Below are 23238 nucleotides of genomic sequence, written 5' to 3'. Positions count from 1 at the left end.
CTTATCAGGCCTTAGATTTGAAGAACCTAATATCGGCTTATCAATGAGAAGGAAAATGGGCTTATTTTTTGCTACTTGCACAATTGCCAAGAACAACATATTCTAGGTCCATGTAGACTGACAGCAAGGCTCTCCGGCAGCATGTGTCTCCAATTTGATTTACATTTGAAGCTACTTTTGTTTCTGTCATAGGTATTTCTGCATTATATACGGGCAGGGTGATGCGTTACGGTCAGAAGCATGATCATCAGAAGAAAAATATTATCAAAGGGTTTCCTCATTTTATGTCAAATGTTACATCAAGCAGACTTACCTTGAAGAGTCTCAGAAAGGCTGAAAGGGATTTCCCGCTCGGATGAACCTTCGTACTAAGAGGATCCCTTGAATATATGGTGTCCTTCTGCTAAGACCCATTTATCTGTCGTAATCTGTTAAGCAATCTGGCAGCATTTAATTCCACTGTAGCGCCTCCGCAGGGGAAATGGAGTATTACATTGTGCCTATTGAAATCAATGGGCTGTTTGTCTAAGGGTGCTTTTAGACGACGCGATTTATCGTTCGCACTAGTGAAGGATCTCAAAGTTCGCTTGTGCAGCCTGTTTACACAGGCAGATTAATCGTTTTGTTTATTTGCTCGCAAGTCGTTCATATTCAGTATTTAAACCGAACGATTAGCAAACAAGCCAACAATGATTCTCATGCTTGCATTAAATGAACCATAAGCAAATGAATTATCATTTATCTTCAATCTTTGGCCGTATTTACACTCAACTATTTTCTTTCAAATTCGAATGATCCAGTGATAATTTTGAATGCTAATCGTTAGCAGGTGTTCAGACCAGTGGATGTGTGAGGGCATGTACACAAGGCGACCGGGCTCAGGACACCCTCGACAGACCACCATAGAGGGAATTATCTGATTGTCCAATAAGCACGAGCAGCTCCAATTGTTTCATTGTCCACCATCCAGAGACAAGTGGCACCATTTCCAGAAACTTCGTTGAAGGACATTTGGTCTCATTACTGCCATTGACACCCACCTCATAACCTCCAATTGTAGTGCTGTTGTGAACGATGAAACTCAGAGTGTAACCAGGTTGTCTTCAGCGATTAATCTAGGTTTAGTTTGGGCACTGATGATGGCCATGTTCATGTATGGAGACCTAGGGGTCAGTGCCTCAATCCTGTCTTTGCTGTGGAAGGGCACACTGCCACCACTGCTGGTGTGATGGGTTATCACATATGACAGTAGGTCACCTCTAGTAGTGGTAGGAGGGACAATGACAGCTCAGCTATATGTTCAGGACATCCTGCAGCCACATGTGTTCTTCTCATGGTGGCTTCCAAGAGGCATTTTCCAGCTGGATAATGCTCGGCTGCACAGAGCAAGGGTCTTAAAGGAATGTCTCCACAACATTGTCACACTTTCGTGGCTGCTCGGTCACCAGATTTATTGCCAATAGATGTTGTTTCGGACCACCTAGGACACCATCTTCAACACCCTACAACTTTGCACAAATCTAGAGGCTCAGTTACAGCAAATGTAGACCGATATGCCTCAGGATACCATACAGGACCTATGTGCCTCCACTCGTATCACATCTTGCATCCAAGCTTCAAGCCATCCAACAGGGTACTAGAACCTTTCTTAAAGTGTTTAGTTTTCTGCAATAAATTCTCCTTTTGCTCTGATATTGTAATCACTTATATTTAAAGCCCTTCCCCGAAAATCACTGCAGGGGTTGCCGGCAGCCCATTGCTTTCAATGGGGCTGCAGAAGCGCCGGTTCCATTGAAAGCAATGGGAGAACATCGTTCTCCTGTGCCACAGCTGTGACAGGGAAATTCTTCATCCCCGCAGGGAGTCCCCTTGTCGCTGGACACTGGACACCGCGGAGATGAAGAAATCCTCTGCCACAGCTGTGCCAGAGGATCGCGATCTTCATTGTATGTTGTCAATGGGGTCAGCGTTGCTGCCGCCAGCCCCATTGGCCACATCCAGGGGTTTCACACCCAAAGATAGCAGGCACCGCACTTTATGTGCAAATTTTAAATGCAGCCAAGTGCTTTTTTTTTTTCAGCATGACGGCTGCTTCGGTAACGCAAATTTCTGTGCGTTTTGCGCAAAAAACAAACGCCCATCTGACTGAGCCCTTCCTGAGTATTTTGCTGGGATTTACGCACACCCATTAATTTCAATGGGCTTCTACAGTGTGTAATGTGCACCAAGATAAGACATGCTGTGTATTTCTTTTACACAATCGCACCTGAGTGCTGTTGTTGGACACCTACTGCTGTCACATTTAGACAAGGTTCCCGCAGACTCCAGCACTCTATCCAGCCATTTCTGAAAAAGGGGCTGTGTCCCCGAAACACGTCAAATGTGCTGGCTGTTAATTAACAAAGAAGAATCAGGTTAATTCCCTCGTCTCAATGAGCCTTCTGTTTTAAGGGTTACGTCTCCTGTCCATTATTTTCTGTTTTTCGTTATTTTGCCTGTGCGAACAGGCAGTCGTACATCAAACTACCTGTTTACTCTGGAGAGGGGCGGTTAGAAGAGATGTCCAGCATGCTCCGCTTCCATATACTGAGCGATTATTGCTCCTGTGTAAAATACGCCGGACATTCGTCCCATTAAAAGTACCCTATGCTGCTCAGACTATGACTTCTTACCTGAAGTAGACCAGTTATCATATTACTTTCCAATGTACTCAAGCTATATTTTGTAATAGAGATAATTAGCCCAGTCCCAGGATTGAGCGTTGGCCTGTGGAGGTGCAGTGCAATGATTCTGTCCCTATGTTACACAATATAGAAAAAGCATTGAAAAAAAAAAGTTCCATTATTGTCAAGAGAAATTTTCCAAAAGAAGGTTCCCTGTGACATATGCAGATGAGGTAGCCTTAGGGTAACCCTTTCTTCCAAATAGCACTGCCATTGTTATGTTAAATAAAAGTTTTAAGAAAGATCCAAATTTTCAGTCACGGCCCTGGAAGGGTGATTGCCGAAAGTTCCTTGCAGCAAAAATCCTATTTTCTGGGATTTTATGTTGGCCTCTCTGATTTTCCCCTTATTATATATTTTGCACATTGTATATAATATATATTTTATGTATATAAGATACTCCAAATGGTGGATATGTATTTATTTAAGTCATTGTCTTCAGCAATCCAGACAAGATAACCGAGACTTTTTTTAAGAGTTTAAGACTGCTACTTACTCCTTAGTTTAGATAATTAAAAATATAACAATGAGGGGCAGTAAATTAAAAAAAAGTTGAATTGAGATAACCTTTCATTTTTGTTACTTTATTTTAATATATACAATTGAAACTGGGCATTTACTGACCCAAGAACACATAAAAAATAGGTTATATTACTGCCGGTCATTATTGACTATAGATACCATACAATATATTAATATATGTGTTCCCAGTTCCGATACTCTACATTTATATGCGTATGTATTTATGGATGGAGGATCTCTGTTTGCTTTTGATGTATCGTTATATTGGGATGACCTTTAAAGCTCTTGTGTTATTTTTCCTTAAGGCTGGGGGGTTGGTTATTTGTGTTGGCTCATTGTTTCTTTGATTGGCAGTAAGAGCCTTATTTCACAGCTTGTAGTAAAAAGCCAGTGGGTAAAGGATGACCCACCTCGACTAGCTAAATTCAGAAGCTGTCAATCAGCAGAAAGTTAAAGAATAGGGCTCCTCACTGTTCTCCCCGAATGTCGCCTCATGCTGTCCTTGATTGGCACAGTCTGGCAGGTAGGATGGATGAATCTGTCACCGGCTGGTTAATTGTGTTGCCGATTTCAGTCGGACATCAAGTCTTTGAGTAGTAAGTAGCTCAATGCAAAACAAATTAGCAGATTGTAGTCATATTTCTCATTCTATGTGCCTTGACTCTCCTGAATGCAGTCCATAAATCATACTGACTGACACACTTGTGAATGATGAAAGCTGCTTTTGAGGCTGCAAGCGTGAATCTAGAGAGCGTGGAGACCAGGAACGTGAAGGTGGCAAGTAAAGATGCATATGGCTGACCTTTTGGGAATTTTCTGAGAGCTTATGTCTCCTGACCACAATTGTTCTCGGAATGAAAGCTTTTTGGCCATTATAGAAAGGACAGAGCATGTCAGCAGATTCCCTTTTTTCCCAAATTCCTTTGAAATATTAGAAGCTAGTCGTAGGGGTTTCTTTCTATAAAACAATTAGAGCTTCTGCTTTCCTAGAAGAACCTATAGGACATAGAAAACAGGTGTCATCCTTCATTGAATGTGTCATTGGTAGTATATTGTTGCCAGATCAGTTGGTGATATATGTATTGGCCTGAACACACTGAACTACTTTTCAGAAACTAACTAGGTCCCGAAAATAAGCCTTGAATCTATCTTTTAGGCTTGAAGTCTTACCTATTCTGTACTACTGAATCTAATGTTGGCCATACATATGAGACAATTATCACCTAAAAATCATTTTGGCCATTTTTTAGGCGACTGTTGGTTGAAAAATTAATGCAAACTGTCATTTGTGATGGCTGATAGCAGACTAGTCTGCCAAAAATATCATCTGGCCTGTTGGAAAATTTTGGCTGAATCCAGCTGATTATTTACCATGCTGTTCAAGCCACGGGAAGTCTGCTTTTTCTTTAAAAATGACTCCCTGATCTCCTATTTTCATGTGTAGTGTTGCTGGTGAGATCGTTCGTATAAACAGCGCCCTAGCCGATCAACTGTTCGGGCATCTGCTGTGTCCGGTACAATACACAGGGTAAGGAGCGGGAACCGATAGCTCCGACCTCTGTGTTATGATCGGCGCTAATAATTACAATCAATGACAGCTGCACCTGCAGTTACCAGCACCAGCCACTACACAGGGGTCGGAACTAGCTGCTTCCACTCTGCACCCTGTGTTTTGCCAGTTGTAGAAGGTGCCTGAACAGCTAATTGGTCAGGGTCCAAGCAGTATACCCCAGCCAATCAACTCTTAATGACTACCCTGAGGATAGGTCATCAATAAAAATAGCCCGGAAAAACCCTTCAAGGATTTATTCTAGAAGAAGTATTTCTGTAAAGATCATTGTTAGTGCCATTTTTTTATTTTAGATTCATACCGTAATCCGACAGAACAAAAACACCTTTGTATACCTCCGTATTAAACTGGGAGGCATATTGAGGTACAGCAGGACCCAAAGAAGGCTATGAGCTTTGTGTTATGGATCCTTACAACTTGGAGCTTGTTCAAAGCTGTTATTTCCTTATGCGTATGAGCTGTTAGGATCAGAATTTAGTATTTATGGACACCATGGCAGTTTATCCTACACATTCAGGTTCCACGCTAGTCTTCAATTATAGAAGACCTTATAAGCACAATCACTAGATCTATAATCATACATAGCACTATAGTGTAATATAGAGTTTTTCATATATGATGTCTAGCAAGTGACCCTCTAGTTTCAGGACAAAATTCTTCCTGGGATCGGAAGGGAAGAAGGATTTACTACCTGCATGAAGTAAAAATAGTGTCCCACCTTTTTAGCTGGTCTCCTGCTCTTAATTCCATTAATGCGACATATTCACAAGCCTTTTTTCGCCATCCGGTCATGGTGGCTATCCGTGTACAGAAAGAGTCAAGCTTGGGAACAAAAGACTTTTGTGAGAAATCTTTTGCTTCATTCCATATTGTGCCCAATCACAGGATTACATCTAGAGAACGCGTTTCAGTTCAACATGAACCTTGTTCACCTGCAGTTGTTCTTCCTCCTATCCCCCGGTTTTGAGTCCTGTTTTCGGCCGTGCAATAAGTCCGACAAAGTCTTCAGACTATCAGATCCCCACAATGCATTGATAGTGTTGGACTACCAATACACTATACCTGCTTTCTCATTGGCCAGAGCTGCTCATGTGATCGGCACTGGCCTATCTGAGACCAGCGCACGGTGTGCATTAATTAGTTAGAAAATTGCTACAGCCACCATAGACTGCTAAAAACAGGGTCTAAAACCGGTGGATCGGAAGGGCAGCAGAGAAGAACAACAGCAGGTAACATACTCCACTCCCCCAGACAGGAAGGAATTTTGTCCTAAAACTGTAAGGTCCCAACCTCATATCTACAGTTAAAAAGTTATGTTATCATTTTGATTCCTAAATTTATATTATTTAATGGGCGCACAATTTTTTATTTTTTTTATTTTGTTGAACTCCTGCCTACTAATACAAATGATTCACTAGTACGGATTATGTTTCCTTAAGAACAACATAGGACGCTCTCAATTCCTTTATGTGTTCCTTCCATTTGGAGACCCTTGTTCCTGTTCCTGGAGATAGAAGATACTGTAATTTTGAAAAAAAAAATGTCACCTACTTTTAGCCCTGTAAGCTAAGTAAGTAGGTGACCCGCTGAGTCCAGGAATGTGTTATACTTACCTCCTCTGTTGTCCCTTCAATGTCAATGCTGGAAGTCACCGCTCAATGCATTGAGCAGCGCTGCTAACTAGTTCGACGACGGAGGTAAGTATAACCCTTACATCCCTGGACTCAGTGGATCACCTACTTTTAGCTCATTAGCTTAGCTTATAGGGTTAAAAGTAGGTGACAGAGTCTCTTTAACTTTCGGTCTGATGAGTGTCGGGACTATGAATTATTACTCCTTCTAACCCTGTGTTGTAATGAACTTGTGTGTTTGGGTGGAGCTCATGCTGTGCTACTTTTGGCAAGGTTCTTGACCATGTGTCGTGTCATCATAATGATTATTGTCCAGTGCTTCTTTTTGTTAGTCGGTGCTCAGGCCGTAGATGTGATTAATAGTTCAGAGGCTGGAAAGGACCAGTGCTGAAATCCAACCATCAATCACTCACATAGAAGTTGAAGTCTTAGAACAATACTATTGTTCATGCATTAAAAAAAAGAAAATACAACTATATGAGCGGGACAAGGGGTATTCGGAGCACAAACACTTCATATGAGCTTGTAATGAGATCGATGACAGAACACAGAATGAGCCGGCTAGGAATTACAATACATACCTCCCAGTCTGCATTATATTGAAGGAACCATTATGGGTTCCTTTAAATTTGCTTGGCATGTACCAGTATAATTGAGAATGTTAAAGGGGTTGTATTAAAAATTAAGAAAAAAAAATCATAGCCCTACTTGCTCACAGGCTGTATCTGGTATTACAATTTCAGTAATGCCACATTTGGATCCCTCATAAAATTCTCAATCAGATACATATGTCATATGCACCCTTCCCATTAGAAAATATTGACTTTGTTTTAACTTGTTGGACACTGGAGCTCACAGATTTGCCCCCTTCCCCTTAGCAGCATGCCACACACAGGATGGCGTTCCCAACCACTGGTTTCCATTGATTCAGGTGTCTCCATACCTTTTGTACCACCCTGTAATATTGATGTTCTTTTTATAAAGATAGATCATAAATAGTTTGCAACTGGACAACCACTTTAAGAATTAATCTAACTCTGGAGGACCTACCCTCTCCATGTATTACATGGTTGGCCTTTAATGCCACATCTCCATCCATAACTTCCACCAGTTGCCAGCTGGAGCTTTCCCTAGAGATTGTCAGCCGAGGCCTGCTATCATTAGATAAGGGGATGTGTTCTTTAGAAAACCTCTTTAATAAGGTCATGGTCGAAATACACAACTTCTTACATCTCATGTCTTGAGGATTGGGTGAGGTGGGTAAGATAGGCTTGCTTGTTGCTCGATGATGGTCAAGAAGGATTCCATAGATTAACCATATGTGGTTATTACCATATGTCATGTTTCTATCTTTCAAATGGGAATTGTTACAGTGCATTATGGGTGTTTCTGGGATATGAATTGTGGGTTCAGGAGAGGATTTATTATTTATATACCTCTTCAGAAAAGTATAATATGTGTCTTATTCTCTCTGTATAAATCCCTTTTGGATGGGCAGGAACTACAGTAATGGAAGAACTTTCCAAAAACTTTTCGTTTTCTCCTGTAATGACTTGAACTTTTCATCTGTCTGGGGAAAAAGAAAAACAAAGTGTTTGTTAGAATTTCTCTTGACAACCTATTTGTCAGCCTATACATTTATTTCATTATCATTGCAGAACAAATAGGAGCCAGAGCTTATTTAATGGAGCAGTACATTAAACTAAAATGCACTAGTTGTTCCATTAAATCAAAATGACACAGCCATTAGGTATCTCAGACATATTACATTGTAATTAAATGAACTGTGGACCATTGATTTTTCTTTCTTTTTCCAGTTTTCGTTCTCTGCATACATTGATACTGTTCTGCTGGGGAAATGGTGGCACACGTCTCTCTGTAATAACCATTGTCTTTCCCTTGTTATTGTCACTAAATTCCTTATGACGGGGTTACAGTGAGCAGGAGACGTGTGATTTTAGCAGAAAACCTTTGGTTCTCATGGTAGATTAGCTAGGCTTGTTTAACCAGAGGAATTGTGACAGCTAGTAAATTTCCAAATTCTGATGGGACACCTTTAAAGGAGTATTCCCAGAATTACTAGTTATGCTTTTTCCACAGAAGAGGGGATAAATAGCCGACCGATGGGGTGTCTTGACTGTTGGGATCCCAAGGAGGAGTGTTTGGAGTATGCAGTAATGAATGCAGTGGTGGCCGTGCATGCACCGTCACTCCATTCATATTAGTGGGAGTGCTGGGGATAGGCAAACGCTCATTCTTGCCTATTTTTGCTCTCCCATCGAAATAAGTGGAGCAGCAGGAGGTATGCATCACCAATGCTGCATTATTCCTGAACACTTTGGGTCTTCAACAGTCAGATCCCCCCAAATCAGCGAGTTATTCCCTATCCTTTGATAAAGGATAACTTGAGATTCAAGGAATACCACTTTAAAAGGAATGGATAACAAAACTTTAAATATAGTAGCACTCTTTTCATTTGTATATCAATAAAGTGGGTTTAAGGTTTTTATAGAGTTCCTTCTATTTCGTACAAATGACAGAACACATCTAGGGCTAGGTTCACACTGCTGTCATGGTTTCCGTTGTTCAGCTCTATCCTCGGAGCCGAACAACAGAAGAACAGTAAGTGCCGGATCCGATATATGCTGGACTCCGACATCACAAAACAGACCCATTGACTATAATGGGATCCTTTTGGCTTCCGACATACTATTTTATCCAGAATTTCATGCCATATCTGCACCAAAGACTCCAAATGAAGCCTCCGTCACAGATCTGAACCCAGCCTAATCCGTAATACAGTCTAACATTTAAGTTTTCTTGATCTCGAGCACCTTCTTTGTGATTTGATCGCACAGCTGCATAGTGACATGTATTGTTTAAACTTTGTTTTTATTCTCAAAATTCTTAAGATAAATATAGAAGAAAGCAACATTGATCATATGTTCAGTTATTTAAAGGCTACGTACACCTTTGCATTTTTTTAAATCTGTGTCTTTTTGGAAATGAAGGCTTTTCCAAAGCACTGCAGACTAAAATTTTAACAAATTCTCTCAGTCATAGTAAACTGATGAGTTGTTTCTCAGCTTCTTCCCTAGTTTGCTGCTCTGTTGTGAATGTTCATTCAGTGCGTTTTTACTGAGCTATTAAAGAGGCTTTTATGACCGTGCCAGGGGATGGTGGAACAGATCAGAGGAGAGCAAAGAAAGCTAATATTACAGAGCACTGTAATTCATTACTGGCGAATTTTATACTCTTATCAGCAGTGAGGGGGAACAACCAGCAGCTACCCAGAGAGAGAGGATGGAGAGATAGCTGTGTAGTACTGAGCGGGCGTGGTTATGTTATGCTACACAGCCTCTGAAAAAGGAGTAAGGATGGAGGAACTGCACCTGTGCACCTTCATGACAAAGACCTGTTGATCAGTGTTGAGAACACCCCACCCTAGCCAGAAACGTGAATGTAGGAAAGCCTGTAATCCAAGTACATCATTTTTTCCTGCAGGGACTCCATAAAATACTATGTGTAAGGATTATAATGTTTGAGATTCCAACATAAGGTTTCCCTGAGAAGTGCCTGCGGACTTTTGGAGTAGCATATAGATATGCCCAGTCCCACCACCCTGCTATGAGGATTGTGGGTATGTTCTGTCCTACTACCATTCTTGGCCCGAACAACATGACAGTGTTAATAACATTTGGCAAAGTCTTTAGTTGTTCCAAGTTATTTGTGATGTTTTATTAATGTAAGCGGTAAAGTCTAAAAAATCTTAAGTCATTTTCAAAAGGAAATCCTGTAATTCACTGAATATTTTTGCTCCGCCTTCTTCCAATCCTTTCACTATTGTGGGCCAGGTTGGATGTACTGTATGTACTCATGTTGGCCCTAATTAGTCTATTTCAATGTATTATGCTTATGTGAGCTATATATAAATGTTATAAATTACCAGATGTATAGAAATCAGTAATCATGTGACTTTGAAAAAATAAACTATTATGCTTTATTAATTAATTTTATTCTTAATTCAGGGGAAAGTTGCACAAACTGCGTGTATGTCGGCCTGCAAACATCTTTCCACATCACTTACACAAATGTTACTGGACAGTGAGCTGAAGCAGATTAGTATGGGAGCCATTCAGCAATTTAACCTAGATGTTATCCAATGTGAATGTGAGTATAATCACAAGTAACCGTTCTGATCTTGGCACTTACATGTGACATTTTGCATCCAATTACTAAATACTTGTGAGTTCCCAATAACTATGTTCAGATATTTAACATTGTGTGTGATTAATCTGAAAGATCACTGTGGGTAAAACTTATACACTGTGTTATGCCTACTGCAGGGCCAGAGCATGGCACAGGGATTCAAAGAACCCCAAAGGCCGAATCCCATTGTCATGCTCCACTCCTTAGACCCTGCAGCAGACATAATACAGTACATAAGTTTGCCCATAGTCCCCTTTCAAGATAAACCCCTATAGGTGACACTAGAAATACTGTTTTCTTCCTTCTGGGGGAGAGATAATTTGCATAATATTTCCCAGAGAGCATTGCCTGTAAAACTCCTTATACTAGCTGGATCACTGCAAGAATAACACGTGACGGGTGCGGAATATGACGCCGGTGATGGAGAGGCGTTGACAGAGGTTCATTTGAACAAACAAAACTTTACTGAATGTATGATACAGAGTAATATGGCAATAACCTACAACGGTATTATTTGGGTACAATGCAAACTGTTTACTAATATTAAATTAAATCTATCACTCTGTCCATACTCTACAAATAGGGTGCTATTAATATTCAGTGACTGCTGTCCGCTCTCTCGCCCTCCCGATCCTGGCTGGTTGTACTCCGCCTCTTCGCTGACATCACTAACATTAACATTCCCCTTGACAAGTGTGCTTACTGGACTCCTGGGGATTAACCCTGTGAAGGGTGCATGTGCAGAGTGTTTTTATACAGGTCACAGAACTCCAATGGTGTGTTTGCCTTCAGAGTGTGAATCCCCACAAGTCCGGTAAGCACACTTACTCAGGGGTAATTAGTATTCCTGGTAGTGAGGAGAGGCGGGGGTAGGGAGAGAACTGACAACAGCCACTCCCTATACTACAGTTCTGGTTTCCATATTTTCCATGCTCTGAGCACGCTCAGAGTGCAGTGATGAATACACTTGTCGCTTCTATAAGTTCCACAGAAATGTAAAGCCATCGTATTATGATAACTTATCCAAATTGATTCTTTTTTATTTTGATACCACAATCAACAATTCAAAACGTTCTGTCTAATTAGCTGCTTTAGATGAGATATTACTATTTAAGTGGATGATGGCTACTATTTTAGCTAGTGTGATGGACAAGCAGACTGAAAATTTCGGTTCAACTATAAGCCAATTTTTTTCATCTTAGACTCTATGCACATGGCTGTATTGCAGCTTTATACAAGCTCTGGGAAAGGCTTTCTTACAACCACTGGCAATACATTTAATGTATAGCTCCTACTCCACACTTAGGGCTCAGTCACACGGGCACCGATCCGCCCGTGTGCCTGCACGATGAGACGGCCGCACCGCGTGCGGATGACTCTCTACATGACCGGCTCCATTGTCGGCCATGTGTTCTTTCACCGGCCGGTGCGGAGAGTCGTCCACACCTGCAGTGCAGTGGTCAGATTCGTGCAGGAACACCGGCGGATCGGCGCCCATGTGGCTGAGCCCTTAAGGGATTGTCCATTTGTAAACTATTGATGGCCTCCCCTAGATCAGCGAGGGTCCAACGCCCAGGACCTATCCGTTCATACACTAAGACGATTTCTGCAGGAAGCAGACAGCAACATTCACCCTGTAGTGGTCCAGGGAGGTATTGCAGGTCAGATTTCCATTGAAATGAATGGGAACTTGACCTTCAATACCAAGCATGGCTACTGTAGTTGGAACAGAGCTGTCTGCTTCCTGCAGAAATCAACTAGGTGCATTGGCATGCCAGACCAGCTAATGGCTAACTGGGGGGGGCTCCCAAGCGATTGACTCTTGCCAATCTACTACTGTTGACCTATACTCAGGAAAGACAAAACTATAGTTTACAACTTGACAACTTCTTTAAAGCTACCATCCAGTTTCAGGAGAAAATACTGTCCTGGGACCTAAAGGTGGAGGAGTATTTTCCCTGTACTTGATGTTCATTTCCTGGCCACTCCATTCCACTGGTTGGGTGCTTAATTTTTCAGCAGTGATTATGGCTCCCAACATTTTTTAACTAATAGGTAGTATGAACTGCTCTGTGATTGGCCAGCGCTGATCACATGAGCAGCTACAGCACATTGATAGTCCCAACTAAATATGGAACTAGAACTAGCAGAACAAAAGGCCTGGAAGAGAAGATAAAGTACAGGTAAGATACTCCTCCACCATCTGGTCCCGAGACAGAATTTTGTCCCGAAAGGATCGCTTTAATGCAGCCACGAACTCCGAGTCTAAAAACCATTTGTAAGGCATACTACTTAGATTTAATAGTTTATTCATTCATGCAGCAATAAACCAAAGTAAAGGCTTGTAAGTCCATAAAGGTAAGTTAAGTCATATCCATTATAATTTCTCTGTGTCTCAGACAATAGGTAGATTTTTCATCAATGAAAACCTTCTTAAAATGTCATTAATTAACACAGACCGCTCTGCCAGCATTTTAGACATAATCAGGATTTAAAATGACAAAAAGAAATGGCTTTCTCAAGAGACACATCAAACATGTCACAACATGTTGGCAACTGAAGGCTATCCCATGTATCACATTGCCAAGATTTCATAAAGTAGCATGTTCTACTATCTTTATGAAATCTATGATTCTAGCTGTGCTAACGGGATCAGTATCAATCACCGTATCACAAGGGATGAGAGGGGTTTTCATCTAGATGATCGTCAGCCCCGAGCCTAACAGAGACTGGCTCTCAGAACTGCGTTTATAGGGCATACCAAAGGGAATGCATTGGAATGCAAAGGTCTTTATAAAAAAGTATTGAGAAATAAAGTCCCCTTATTGGACTAAAAATGGTGTAAAATGAAGAAAAAATAGATACTCGCCTACTCCGACCACGTGTTTGCTGCTCAGAACGCGGTAGAAGCGTCAGGCAGTCACATACTGTTTATTGTACTGGTGACTATCCAATCATAGGCTTCTCTTCTGATTCTTCTATAGCTACTGAGGCCTGTGATTGGCTTAGCAGTCATGTGCATAATGAATTGCATGTGACCACCCATGTGGTGAGTTCTGAGTCTGCAGCGCTGAACGTGGAGCTGCCACAATAGGTGAGTATTAATTTTTTTCTTTGCTTTACACCATTTTAAACCTGTATATTTTTTTAAAGTCCCCAAAACCCCCTTAATAAGGTCAAGAAGACCTGGTTCTATCAAACTTGGAGAAAGAAGAACTTCATAAGTCAAGATCTTCACCAGAGTCTATGGTTTGACAAACAGAAATCTTCTCAAAACTAGTTTTTTTTCTTTTAAATAATTTTCAAACTTCAATGAAAAATCCACTATTGAAGCGGGCAAATAGAATGAAGGGGGTGAAAGGGGCAAAGGGGCAGATACACTGAAAACTGCAAGACTGATGGGGTATTAGAGATGAGTATTAGAGATGAGGTGTTTGGCTCAAAGAGCAGAACTTACGCGAGACGTTGCACAAATGAAAGGATCCTGCTTTAATATATGAAGTCAAAGTATATTTTGAAATCGTGCAAAAAAACTAGACTAGATTGCTGACTCTCTGCACAATGGCCAGATATCATGAGAAGATGCCAATTCTTCAAAAACAATGAATTCCTTAGTAAGTCCAAACTTTTTTGCATACAGTTCCGTGGCAGTCTACATACTATTTGATGATCATTGGAGTAGATAGTTGCAGTACGAGGTTCCCGGGGCACCATGTGCATCAGATTTGTATATTCTCCCTGTGCATGAATAGGAACTGTAGATTCTCGCCACATTTCAAAAACATACTGTGAGGTCAATGGGCGTCTTATGAAAATTGGCCCGATTGTATTGAAAGAGATATTAGACCTTTGAGTATTCCGGGATCTTACCTACTGAATGTGACCTGGGTATATTACTTATGAGGTGTGCTTGTGCTGCTGCTCTGCTTGTTGTATACTAATAGTTGATGAAACACAGTGTGTCATTGTGTATATTCTCCAAGGGAACGCTACTCCTGTCATTCTAATGCACAGTGGACGTGTCAATTTTTTTTTACAGGCATCACACTAATGAACTATGCCACTAAGGAAATGTAGATATAGTATATGGGACAGCCTAGGGAGTATCGTCATCTATACACTTCAAAATTTTCCTGACAGTGCCATTGGCCGGTCATGATATCAACACATTATGTGCCCTCATTAGACATGTGTTTCCAGACAGACTGGCGACTCTTGTGGTCAACGATTGGGGTTAGAGGCCACCGTGAGTGGGTGGAAAAGATATTTACTGAACATTTAGTCATTGTTCTGGATTTTTTACCTATATGGTTACCTCTTCGTTTTAGCAAGTTTACTTCTTGACTAATGACCAGAATTGAACATAGAAGAAGGCTTTTTAAGGTGCATTTTGAGAAATTTTCTGTAAAAATACTCTAAAAGGTCCTGCTTCGAAATACAGATCTAAATATGAATCTTTTACAAATACAACATTTGTCAATACAGAAAAGTCAAAATATCCCAGATACAGCAAAAATAAGTTTCACTCTAGGAGATATGAGGGTTTCTGGCTACCCAATCAAAATAGGTATGCCCCCCTCGAAAATACAGGTCCTGGGTTTGGCAAGATGCACCTTCAGGGTATAAAAGGACCTCGAATCCTGAGTGAAATCAGTCCTCACAAATACATCACGGGTCAACGACGACTCAAAAAATAACAGGAGGGGAAAAGAAATAAAAACAGAGCTGAGCCTAAAAAAAATAATTTAGGAGTAATCTGCATTTTTAATCTAGGTCAAGATATTTTGATGCTCAAAAAATGGTTCTTGGTAAACATTTGAAGTTTGTTCCTGAATTAGAGTAAATTTCAGTCCTATTTGGATATCCTGTATATACATTTGTAAGGAAAGTCAGCTTGTTTAAATATGCGCAGTCTGTTCCAATTAGGAGTCCAAATAAGAGCACAATTAACCCAATAGTCAGTTCAAGATTTTTTTTTTTTTTTTTTTTTAAATCTAAATGTTTTCCCTAAGAATAATGAATGTGTGGATACATTATAAAGATTTGGAAAGAACAGGGGTGAAGGAAAAAACACATAATTTGACAAATAGAGTCAAGTAGTTTCTAACCTACAAGAAATCTACAAATTGTGCTAAAGGGGTAGGACTGGTAGTTTTAGATCGTACAGATTATGACACTGAGATATAATAAGAAAGTTCTGTCTGATGGAGGCACTAAAGAAAGACTTCACCATTGAATACAAATTCTTTGGTATTTTAGATAATAATCATAATATTAACCCCTTAGTGACAGCCCCATAGTGTTTTTACGTCCTGCCGTTGCAGGACGTGTATGGAGGGAGATAGCGCCGCTTTCTCCCTTCACACAGCGCAGGCGTCAGCTGTTTATTACAGCTGACACCCGCGGGCAATAGCCGCAATCGGCCGTGCGGCTGATCGTGGCTATTAACCCTTTAAATGCCGCTGCCAATTCTGACAGCGGCATTTAAAACCCACGAACTATATTCGGGGGTCCCATACGGCCCCCCCGCAGTGAGATCGGGGGGAGCCGTGCAGGTGTCATGGCAGCCAGGTGCCTTCTGAAAGGCCCAATGGCTGCCTTAGCAGACTGCCTATCAAGCTATCCCCTTGGGTAGCTTGATAGACGTCCTGTCAGAATGTAGTATGATGTAATGCTATAGCATTACGTCATACTACAAGAGCGATCTGCGCATTGCTGGTTGTGGTCACCCCTGGGGACTGAAAGAAAGTGTAAAAATAAAAACAAAAAACTTTTACTAATTATTAAAAGAAAAAAGTAATAAAAGTGTAAAAAAAACCTTTTGCCATATTTGCAATGAAAAATTCAAAATAATAAACCAAAAATACGTGTTTGGTATCTCTGCGTCCATAAAAGTCTGTTCTATCAAAGTAATGCATTATTTACCCCGCACGGTGAACGTGGTCCGAAAAAAAAAAGTAAAGAATGCCAGAAATGCACTTTTTTGGTTACCCTATCTCCGAGAAATTTTTTTTATAAAAGCGATCAAAAAGTCAATTGTATGCAAAAATGGTACCAACAGAAATGACAGGACATACCGCACAAAATGAGCCCTAACACAACTATGTCGACAGAAAAATTAAAAAGCGCAGAAAATTGAGACAGAAAATAATTTTACAAAATAAATATCTTTTAAAAAAAATAGTAGTGCAGCAAAAAAAAAAAAAAAAAACTATATAAGTTTGGTATCATGGTAATCGTGCTGACCCATAGATTAAAGTTATCGGGTCATTTTTGTTACCGTTTGTGCGCCGTAAAAAAAGGACGCGCTGAAAGATGGTGGAATGTCGAGTTTTTTTCCATTTCTCTCCGCTTAGAATTTTTTAAAAGTTTTTCAGTACATTATATGGTACAATAAATAGTACAATTGAAAAATACATCTCGTCCCGCAAAAAACAAGCCTTCCTACTGCAACGTCGATGGATAAATAAAGGAGCTACAATTTTTTAAAAGGGAGGAGGAAAAAACTAAAATGGAAAAAAGCTCCGTCATTAAGGGGTTAAATAGAATTTAAGTTTCTTAACATTGAAAATCTGGTAATTCTGGCAATATATTACAATTATAACCACAAGTACAGTGTCTCACCTCACCTCCCTTTGGCCATTGGTCGCGGCTCAGTAGAGATTAGTTACAAAAAAATTCCACGCCCCAATTGGGTGAGTGGGTAATTGGTAGAGAATAGTATATATGAGGTGCACTTTCTTGAATGAGGGATTCGCGGGCACAGGCTAAACTCCTCAAAAATGCGGGTTGGCTTTTTCATTGTAGAGTAGATACTCCTTTGGTATTTATTTCATAGGAATAGGACAAAAGATACAGTACAAGAAATGCAACGCGTTTTGGAAGACTTACTGACAACTTTGCCTCCTTTCTCACGCACCTGACCTATCTGGGGTAGTCGCCACAGTATCACTCTTTCTGTTTTAGAGAGACAGCAGATGCACCAAGCTTTCCTGTTCCCATCCAATCCAAGTCTCTCCCAGATTATTCAGGCCCCGCCCCCTCTCCCCACTGGAGGGTGCCCAAGATTCTGCAACGGTGCTGTAGTTTCATAATTGACTCTCGAGTTTTGATCTGTACCTGTTCACCCAATTCAATGTCACAGAATTCACAGCATTTGGCCCCGAATTGACCCGTAATTACACTACTCTTGTTATGGCGCCCTAGGAGGCTTTATTCATTAATTGATTGGTTGAACATCAGACAATTAGAATCAGATACACTGATGATTGTTCAATTATCTAAAGGGGAAGAGAGGGTGTGCAAACAATTCAATAACTATATTAATAATACAGTAACTGTGGGAATACTGTTGTAAGTGAGGATATACATACAGAGTGTGACCGTTTCCTTGATCTTCAGTCATTCATAAATTAATGTGAAATTCTTCAACATACTTCAAACGAACTCATATTGAAACCACAATCTCTCATTATCTGGTGGATCCAAAATATCCTTCACGGACCGTTTCAATGACTAAATCCAACTATACATAAGGACAGCAAAGAAGAGTCTAGTCATTCAGCTTTTCATTTTTTACATAATACAATATTGTCATGCAGGCGAATGTGCTTTTTACCTGCTTGGCTTTGGGCATTTTATGGTGGCAGGACTTGCGATACCCTGGTTTTCACCCTTGACTCCTCCAAGCTGGATATGGTTTTTGCTGTGGGGTCTTCAAGCCATTTAACAGACAAGTAGGCCCATTAATGTGGTTGCTGATGCTGCACTGGGCCAAGGCGCACTACCAGAAGATCTGAGCAGGAGCATAACAGAGAAACAGGCTGACGGCATAGGTGAAGTAATGAGGTCAAAGCTGAAGGTCAGGGCAGACAATAGCAAAGTCCAGGGTCCAGATCCGAGGTCAGGGGAGCACAGAAGCAGAATGATCTAAGTCAGACATTGGTCAGAACCAAAACAAACACAACCAGCGGCTTTGTCACAAAAGTATGATCCAGTCATTGGCCCTTAGTCTGGCAATCTTTTTTTTTTTTTTTTTTAAGAAACATTTATTGGGTATTCTCATACAATGTAATACAAATTTGCAAAGGAAGAGACAGCAGTATTTTGTAAATTTCAGTCATCAGAACTTATGAAAAGTTTTACCCACGACACCACTTGAGAGACCTTCAAGTTTCTTCCTGGCCGAGACGTTAGTCAGATACGCCTATTGCGATATTAGGGCAGTTAAACCATTGGTCCCATATCCTAGCAAATTTGGCAGGGCAAAATCGGGCCATGTATGCCAGTTAATATAGAAGGATGACCTCATTTCCTTTACGTTGCCAAGCAGCCCTAGTAGGTTTTTTTAGGTGTTTCCAGTTAAGCAATATAACTTTTTTAGCATAAAATAACAGCAATTTGTATAGAGTGCATGTTACTGTGTCAACCAGGATGTCTTCCACAAGGTCAAAGAGACAAATCTTAGGATGCAGGATGTGCGGGGCACCTAGGTACGTCTCCATAAACTTGAGGACATCCCTCCAATAGGTCTGTAAAACATGGCATTACCAAAACATTTGCATGATTGTGCCCGCACTCATCAAGCATCGTGGACAGTCTGCATTGGGAATTAGGCGCATGGTACACAAGCGAGTGGGAGTATGATAGATTTTCTGCAGGAACTTGACTTGGATTAACCTGTCCTTCACACTAATCAAGGGTGACCCTGAGATGGCCAGGAGGCCCCTTCGGTCACCTGAGTCTAGGTCCGGTATGTCTGAGCCCCATTTTTCAAGAGTCCCATCTCTCAGCGAATCAAGACCCCTCGTCAGTTGTTTATAAATATAGGGGAATAGCTTCAAACTGTTGGCCATTTGTGCCATCTCTTCTAGTTGGGTCAGTGCGAGGAGTATGTTCAGGCCTCCAAAGTGAGCTCCGAGGGCATGACGGAGTCATAAGTATCTAAAGAGGGAGTTATTAGGAAGACACGATCGTATCTGTAGTTATGAGAAGGTACTTAGAACACCGTTCTCAACCACATCCAAGAGGGTAGTTATCACATGATGCTTCCAGAAGATAATGCCCGGCATTTCCTGCAAGTGCAGGAGGTTAGGGTTTCTCCATAGGGAAGTATTATGGGACCATTTTGCTGCCTCGCCCTTTATCTAGTAGAGGGTTATACTTCAAACTTTAAGGATCACCCACATAGGTATAGGCAGGGTAGTAATGCGTAAAATGAGTACCCAGCTTAGTGGGGGGTAATAAATAAATAATATTTATATTTTCCTCCTGTGCATATTTAGGTTTCCTCCGAGTTCTATTGAGAGGTCAGTGGGCAGCTAGGTCTCAGTCCTGTCAAGAATTGATCAATTTCACTCCCATATATAGAGTAAGAGAGGAGAAAAATAAAATTCTCAAACCAAAACATTGGTATATAGATTTGCTCCGCTCCCTCTTTTTTCCTCTCATCTTTCATTAGCAAATCTATATACCAATGTTTTGGTTTGAGAATTTTGTTTTTCTCCTCTCTTACTCTATATATGGGAGTGAAATTGATCAATTCTTGACAGGACTGAGAGAGTGCAGCCAGTCCATGAAACGTCACACTTTCCAAGGAGGACGTGCAAGTACATGAAATAAATGTAGGAATAAAATGTGGTTGTAGGCTCTACTCCTCTGCAAAGAGAACACACCAATGCTGGCTGTGTCCCCCCAGCTAAAATACTGAGGAAGGGGGCGCAATGGCTCCGAAATGCGTCTATTATTATATGTCAGATTAGTTCCTTATAAAAACAGAGGAGCTGAGCTTAAAACCACGTCTTGTGCCTCTTTGAGGAAAAGGGATTGCGTCTACAACCACATTTTTTTCCTACATTTATTTCAGGTCCTCCAGAGAGACGCTCTTTCTAGCCATGATAAATTCACTAGGAGAATTCAAAAAGGGCTTGGATGCCCTTATTGAGTGTAATACTATTACAAGTTATAGTCGATAGATTTATAATGCAGCTAACGGGGACCCACTGTCTGATTTGACTTTGGGCTACTCCTAATGGCTGTTCTAAGAGGTCGCTGGTCTGTACCTTTTAACCAGTTTTTGGAGAGATTTAGCCTTCATAGCGAGAAACCTCCAGGCTCTTTCCCCAGAAGTAGTCCTGGTGCAGGTGGGTCAGAAGGTACTGAAGTATGTAACTGAGCAGACAGAAATTGACAGTTGAGGTCAGGACTGGCAGAGTTCATGCAGTACATTAAATGGGCAGAAGGTCTGGGCAGGCAGAGTTCTTGGAGTATAGTATACATGTGGAAGGTCAGGGCAGGTAGCGATCGGGCAAATCAAAGTGAGTTAGGCAGAGGTTTAAAGAAGCCAAATTCGGGAAAGCTGTGTATACAGGCAAAGGGTCAAACTGAGGTTCAAGCCGATACAGAACACCTTTACTTGGATCCTGTTACGGATTACGAAATGTGGACCAACCAAGCTGAGACCAGTCCTGGAGTGGTTGGCAGCTGACTCCTCAGGTAGAAGGACTGTAGCCAGGAATTCAGAACAAACTCAGATACAGGAATCCAGACTGAACTCAGACTGCATATACAGAAAGCAGAACAGGGCAGAACTGAGCAACATAGAGAGAACTCAGACACAGGAATACAGACAGAACTAAAACAGAAAAAGGATTACATACTCACGGACTGACTGAAGCAAGACTGACTGCTAAACACCCAAAACACTCACCAGCATGAATAAACTGATGGGATTGCTATAATAAGTATGAGGAATTAGTTAGTGGATTGGCCAAGTCACTTAAGCCACGAGCCCACTTCAATGCTTCCTCGTTGTCTTGCGGTCCCTACTCTAATGAGACAACTAACCCCAGGATACCTACCTGCAAGCAGGGTGATCGCCTCGATAGGGACAGCCCCGCACTGTTACCTAAGGACTAGAGTTGAGCGAACATGCTCGTCCGAGTATTAGCATACTCAATGGTGCTCGTTACTCGAGCGAGTACCACGCCGAGTTCGACCCCTCCCCGTTTTGACCCCTCACCTCATTACCACTTCCTGCTGTGACGTGCCAGCGTCCGCATGTCCACAGCAGTATGTGGCTTGCAGAGAGAGAGAGAGAGAAAGAAAATAAAAAAATAAAAAAGCTAGGCACCAGGAGGGTCAAATACAAAAATGTTCGGGTCTCCCATTGACTTCAATGGGGTTCGTTACTCGAATAGAGCTCTCGAATATTACGAAAAGCTCGACTCGAATAACGAGCACCTGAGCATTTTGGTACTCGCTCATCTCTACTAAGGACCTAACTCCCCCTAGATGGCAAATGATCCAAGCAGCACAGGACACAGTTCACACTAACACAGAGCAACAATACAGACACAGAATCAGAACTGATTACAATGCCAGCACAGACAGATCAGAAGGCCTTAAACAGACCCAGCACAGAGACGCACAGACAAATATACGGAAACAGAACTGGCGACTATGCCAGCACAGACAGATCAGAAGGCCTAAAAGAAGCAAGAACACAAAACTGTCACACTGCAATAGGAAAACCAGCAGACACTGATGAATAAGCTGGTATATATAAGCAACAGACTTGAGAGATTGGCTCACTGAAGCAAACCACTTCCACCCAGCACAATCAACCGCACCTGTGAACCTGAGCTGCTGGGAAAACATGTATAACCTCCGATCCCAGCAGCAAGCTCTAACAGATCTCTAGAAACCTTATTGTTCAGGCACCCTCCCATGGAGGAGGGTGCCTTAAGTAATCTGGGAAGTGACTGCATGGGCTGGAGGCAGAAAAACTAGGTCCACCAGTGGGCAAAGGAAACATCCAGCAATCCAGTGTGGCATCTGCCACCCCAGAAGACTAGGAGGATGTTGACAGTTGCAACCGGCGGTAGGGGGAAGTGAGGAGAGGCGAAGCGGCTGACGGTCATAACAAGAATACTGGTGAAGAATCATTCATCCAGGAATTTATTCTGATTGCCAGAATTCAAGCCAGGGAGGATATTTTTCCACAAGATGAAGAAAACTGGCTTGTGCCTTCTTGGGGGTCTTTTGCCTTCTTCTAGATCAACATTGCAGAATAATAGGCTGAACTGTGTGGACTTTTCTCAGCCTTAGAAGCCATGTTAGTATGATCCACTCTCATTAATAGATAAGAATCTTGGACCAGCGATAACTTTTATTCTTATTTTTCTCTAAACCAGACAACTCCTTTAATTGCTCTGTCCGTGTGATTCACAGTATTTTAATGAGGCAAAAAAGAAACGCGGCGCTTACTACTCACAAAGAACTTCTACAGTGAGCCAAAATGTAGAGTTTTAATAAGATCCAGCCAATAAATGTAAAATACCAGGCAATCAACATTTCTGACTTCTATCCCCAGTCAACATGTGATGCCTTTATACTGCTGCTTCATTAAACCGTAAAAATCTATCTTGGAGAGCGCTAATTGACACATGACTGATTGGAGATGGCCATATGCTCCATTCTGAAGCACCGAGACAAATAACATCTTTCAATATCGGCAACATGTTTCAATAATTGCTATTGAGAATACCGAGGCTCCTGCTGATGTATGTAGCTCAAAATAACT

The 23238-nt window shown here is 41.3% G+C and overlaps 1 protein-coding gene across 4 annotated transcripts in view; it reads left to right on the top strand.

Moving 5' to 3' along the window:
- EXOC6 (exocyst complex component 6) overlaps nucleotides 1-23238 on the top strand; it is a 232202-nt gene that overhangs the window by 154339 nt on the left and 54625 nt on the right. For all 4 annotated transcript variants that reach the window (XM_066600991.1, XM_066600989.1, XM_066600990.1 and 1 more), the window contains one exon: nucleotides 10475-10616. In XM_066600991.1, coding sequence (XP_066457088.1) covers nucleotides 10475-10616 — 142 coding nt within the window. The remainder of the gene's footprint in view (nucleotides 1-10474; nucleotides 10617-23238) is intronic.

Source organism: Eleutherodactylus coqui, chromosome 4 (assembly GCF_035609145.1).
Source record: "Eleutherodactylus coqui strain aEleCoq1 chromosome 4, aEleCoq1.hap1, whole genome shotgun sequence".
Lineage (NCBI taxonomy): Eukaryota > Metazoa > Chordata > Amphibia > Anura > Eleutherodactylidae > Eleutherodactylus > Eleutherodactylus coqui.
This window is presented reverse-complemented; position numbering and strand designations above follow the sequence as displayed.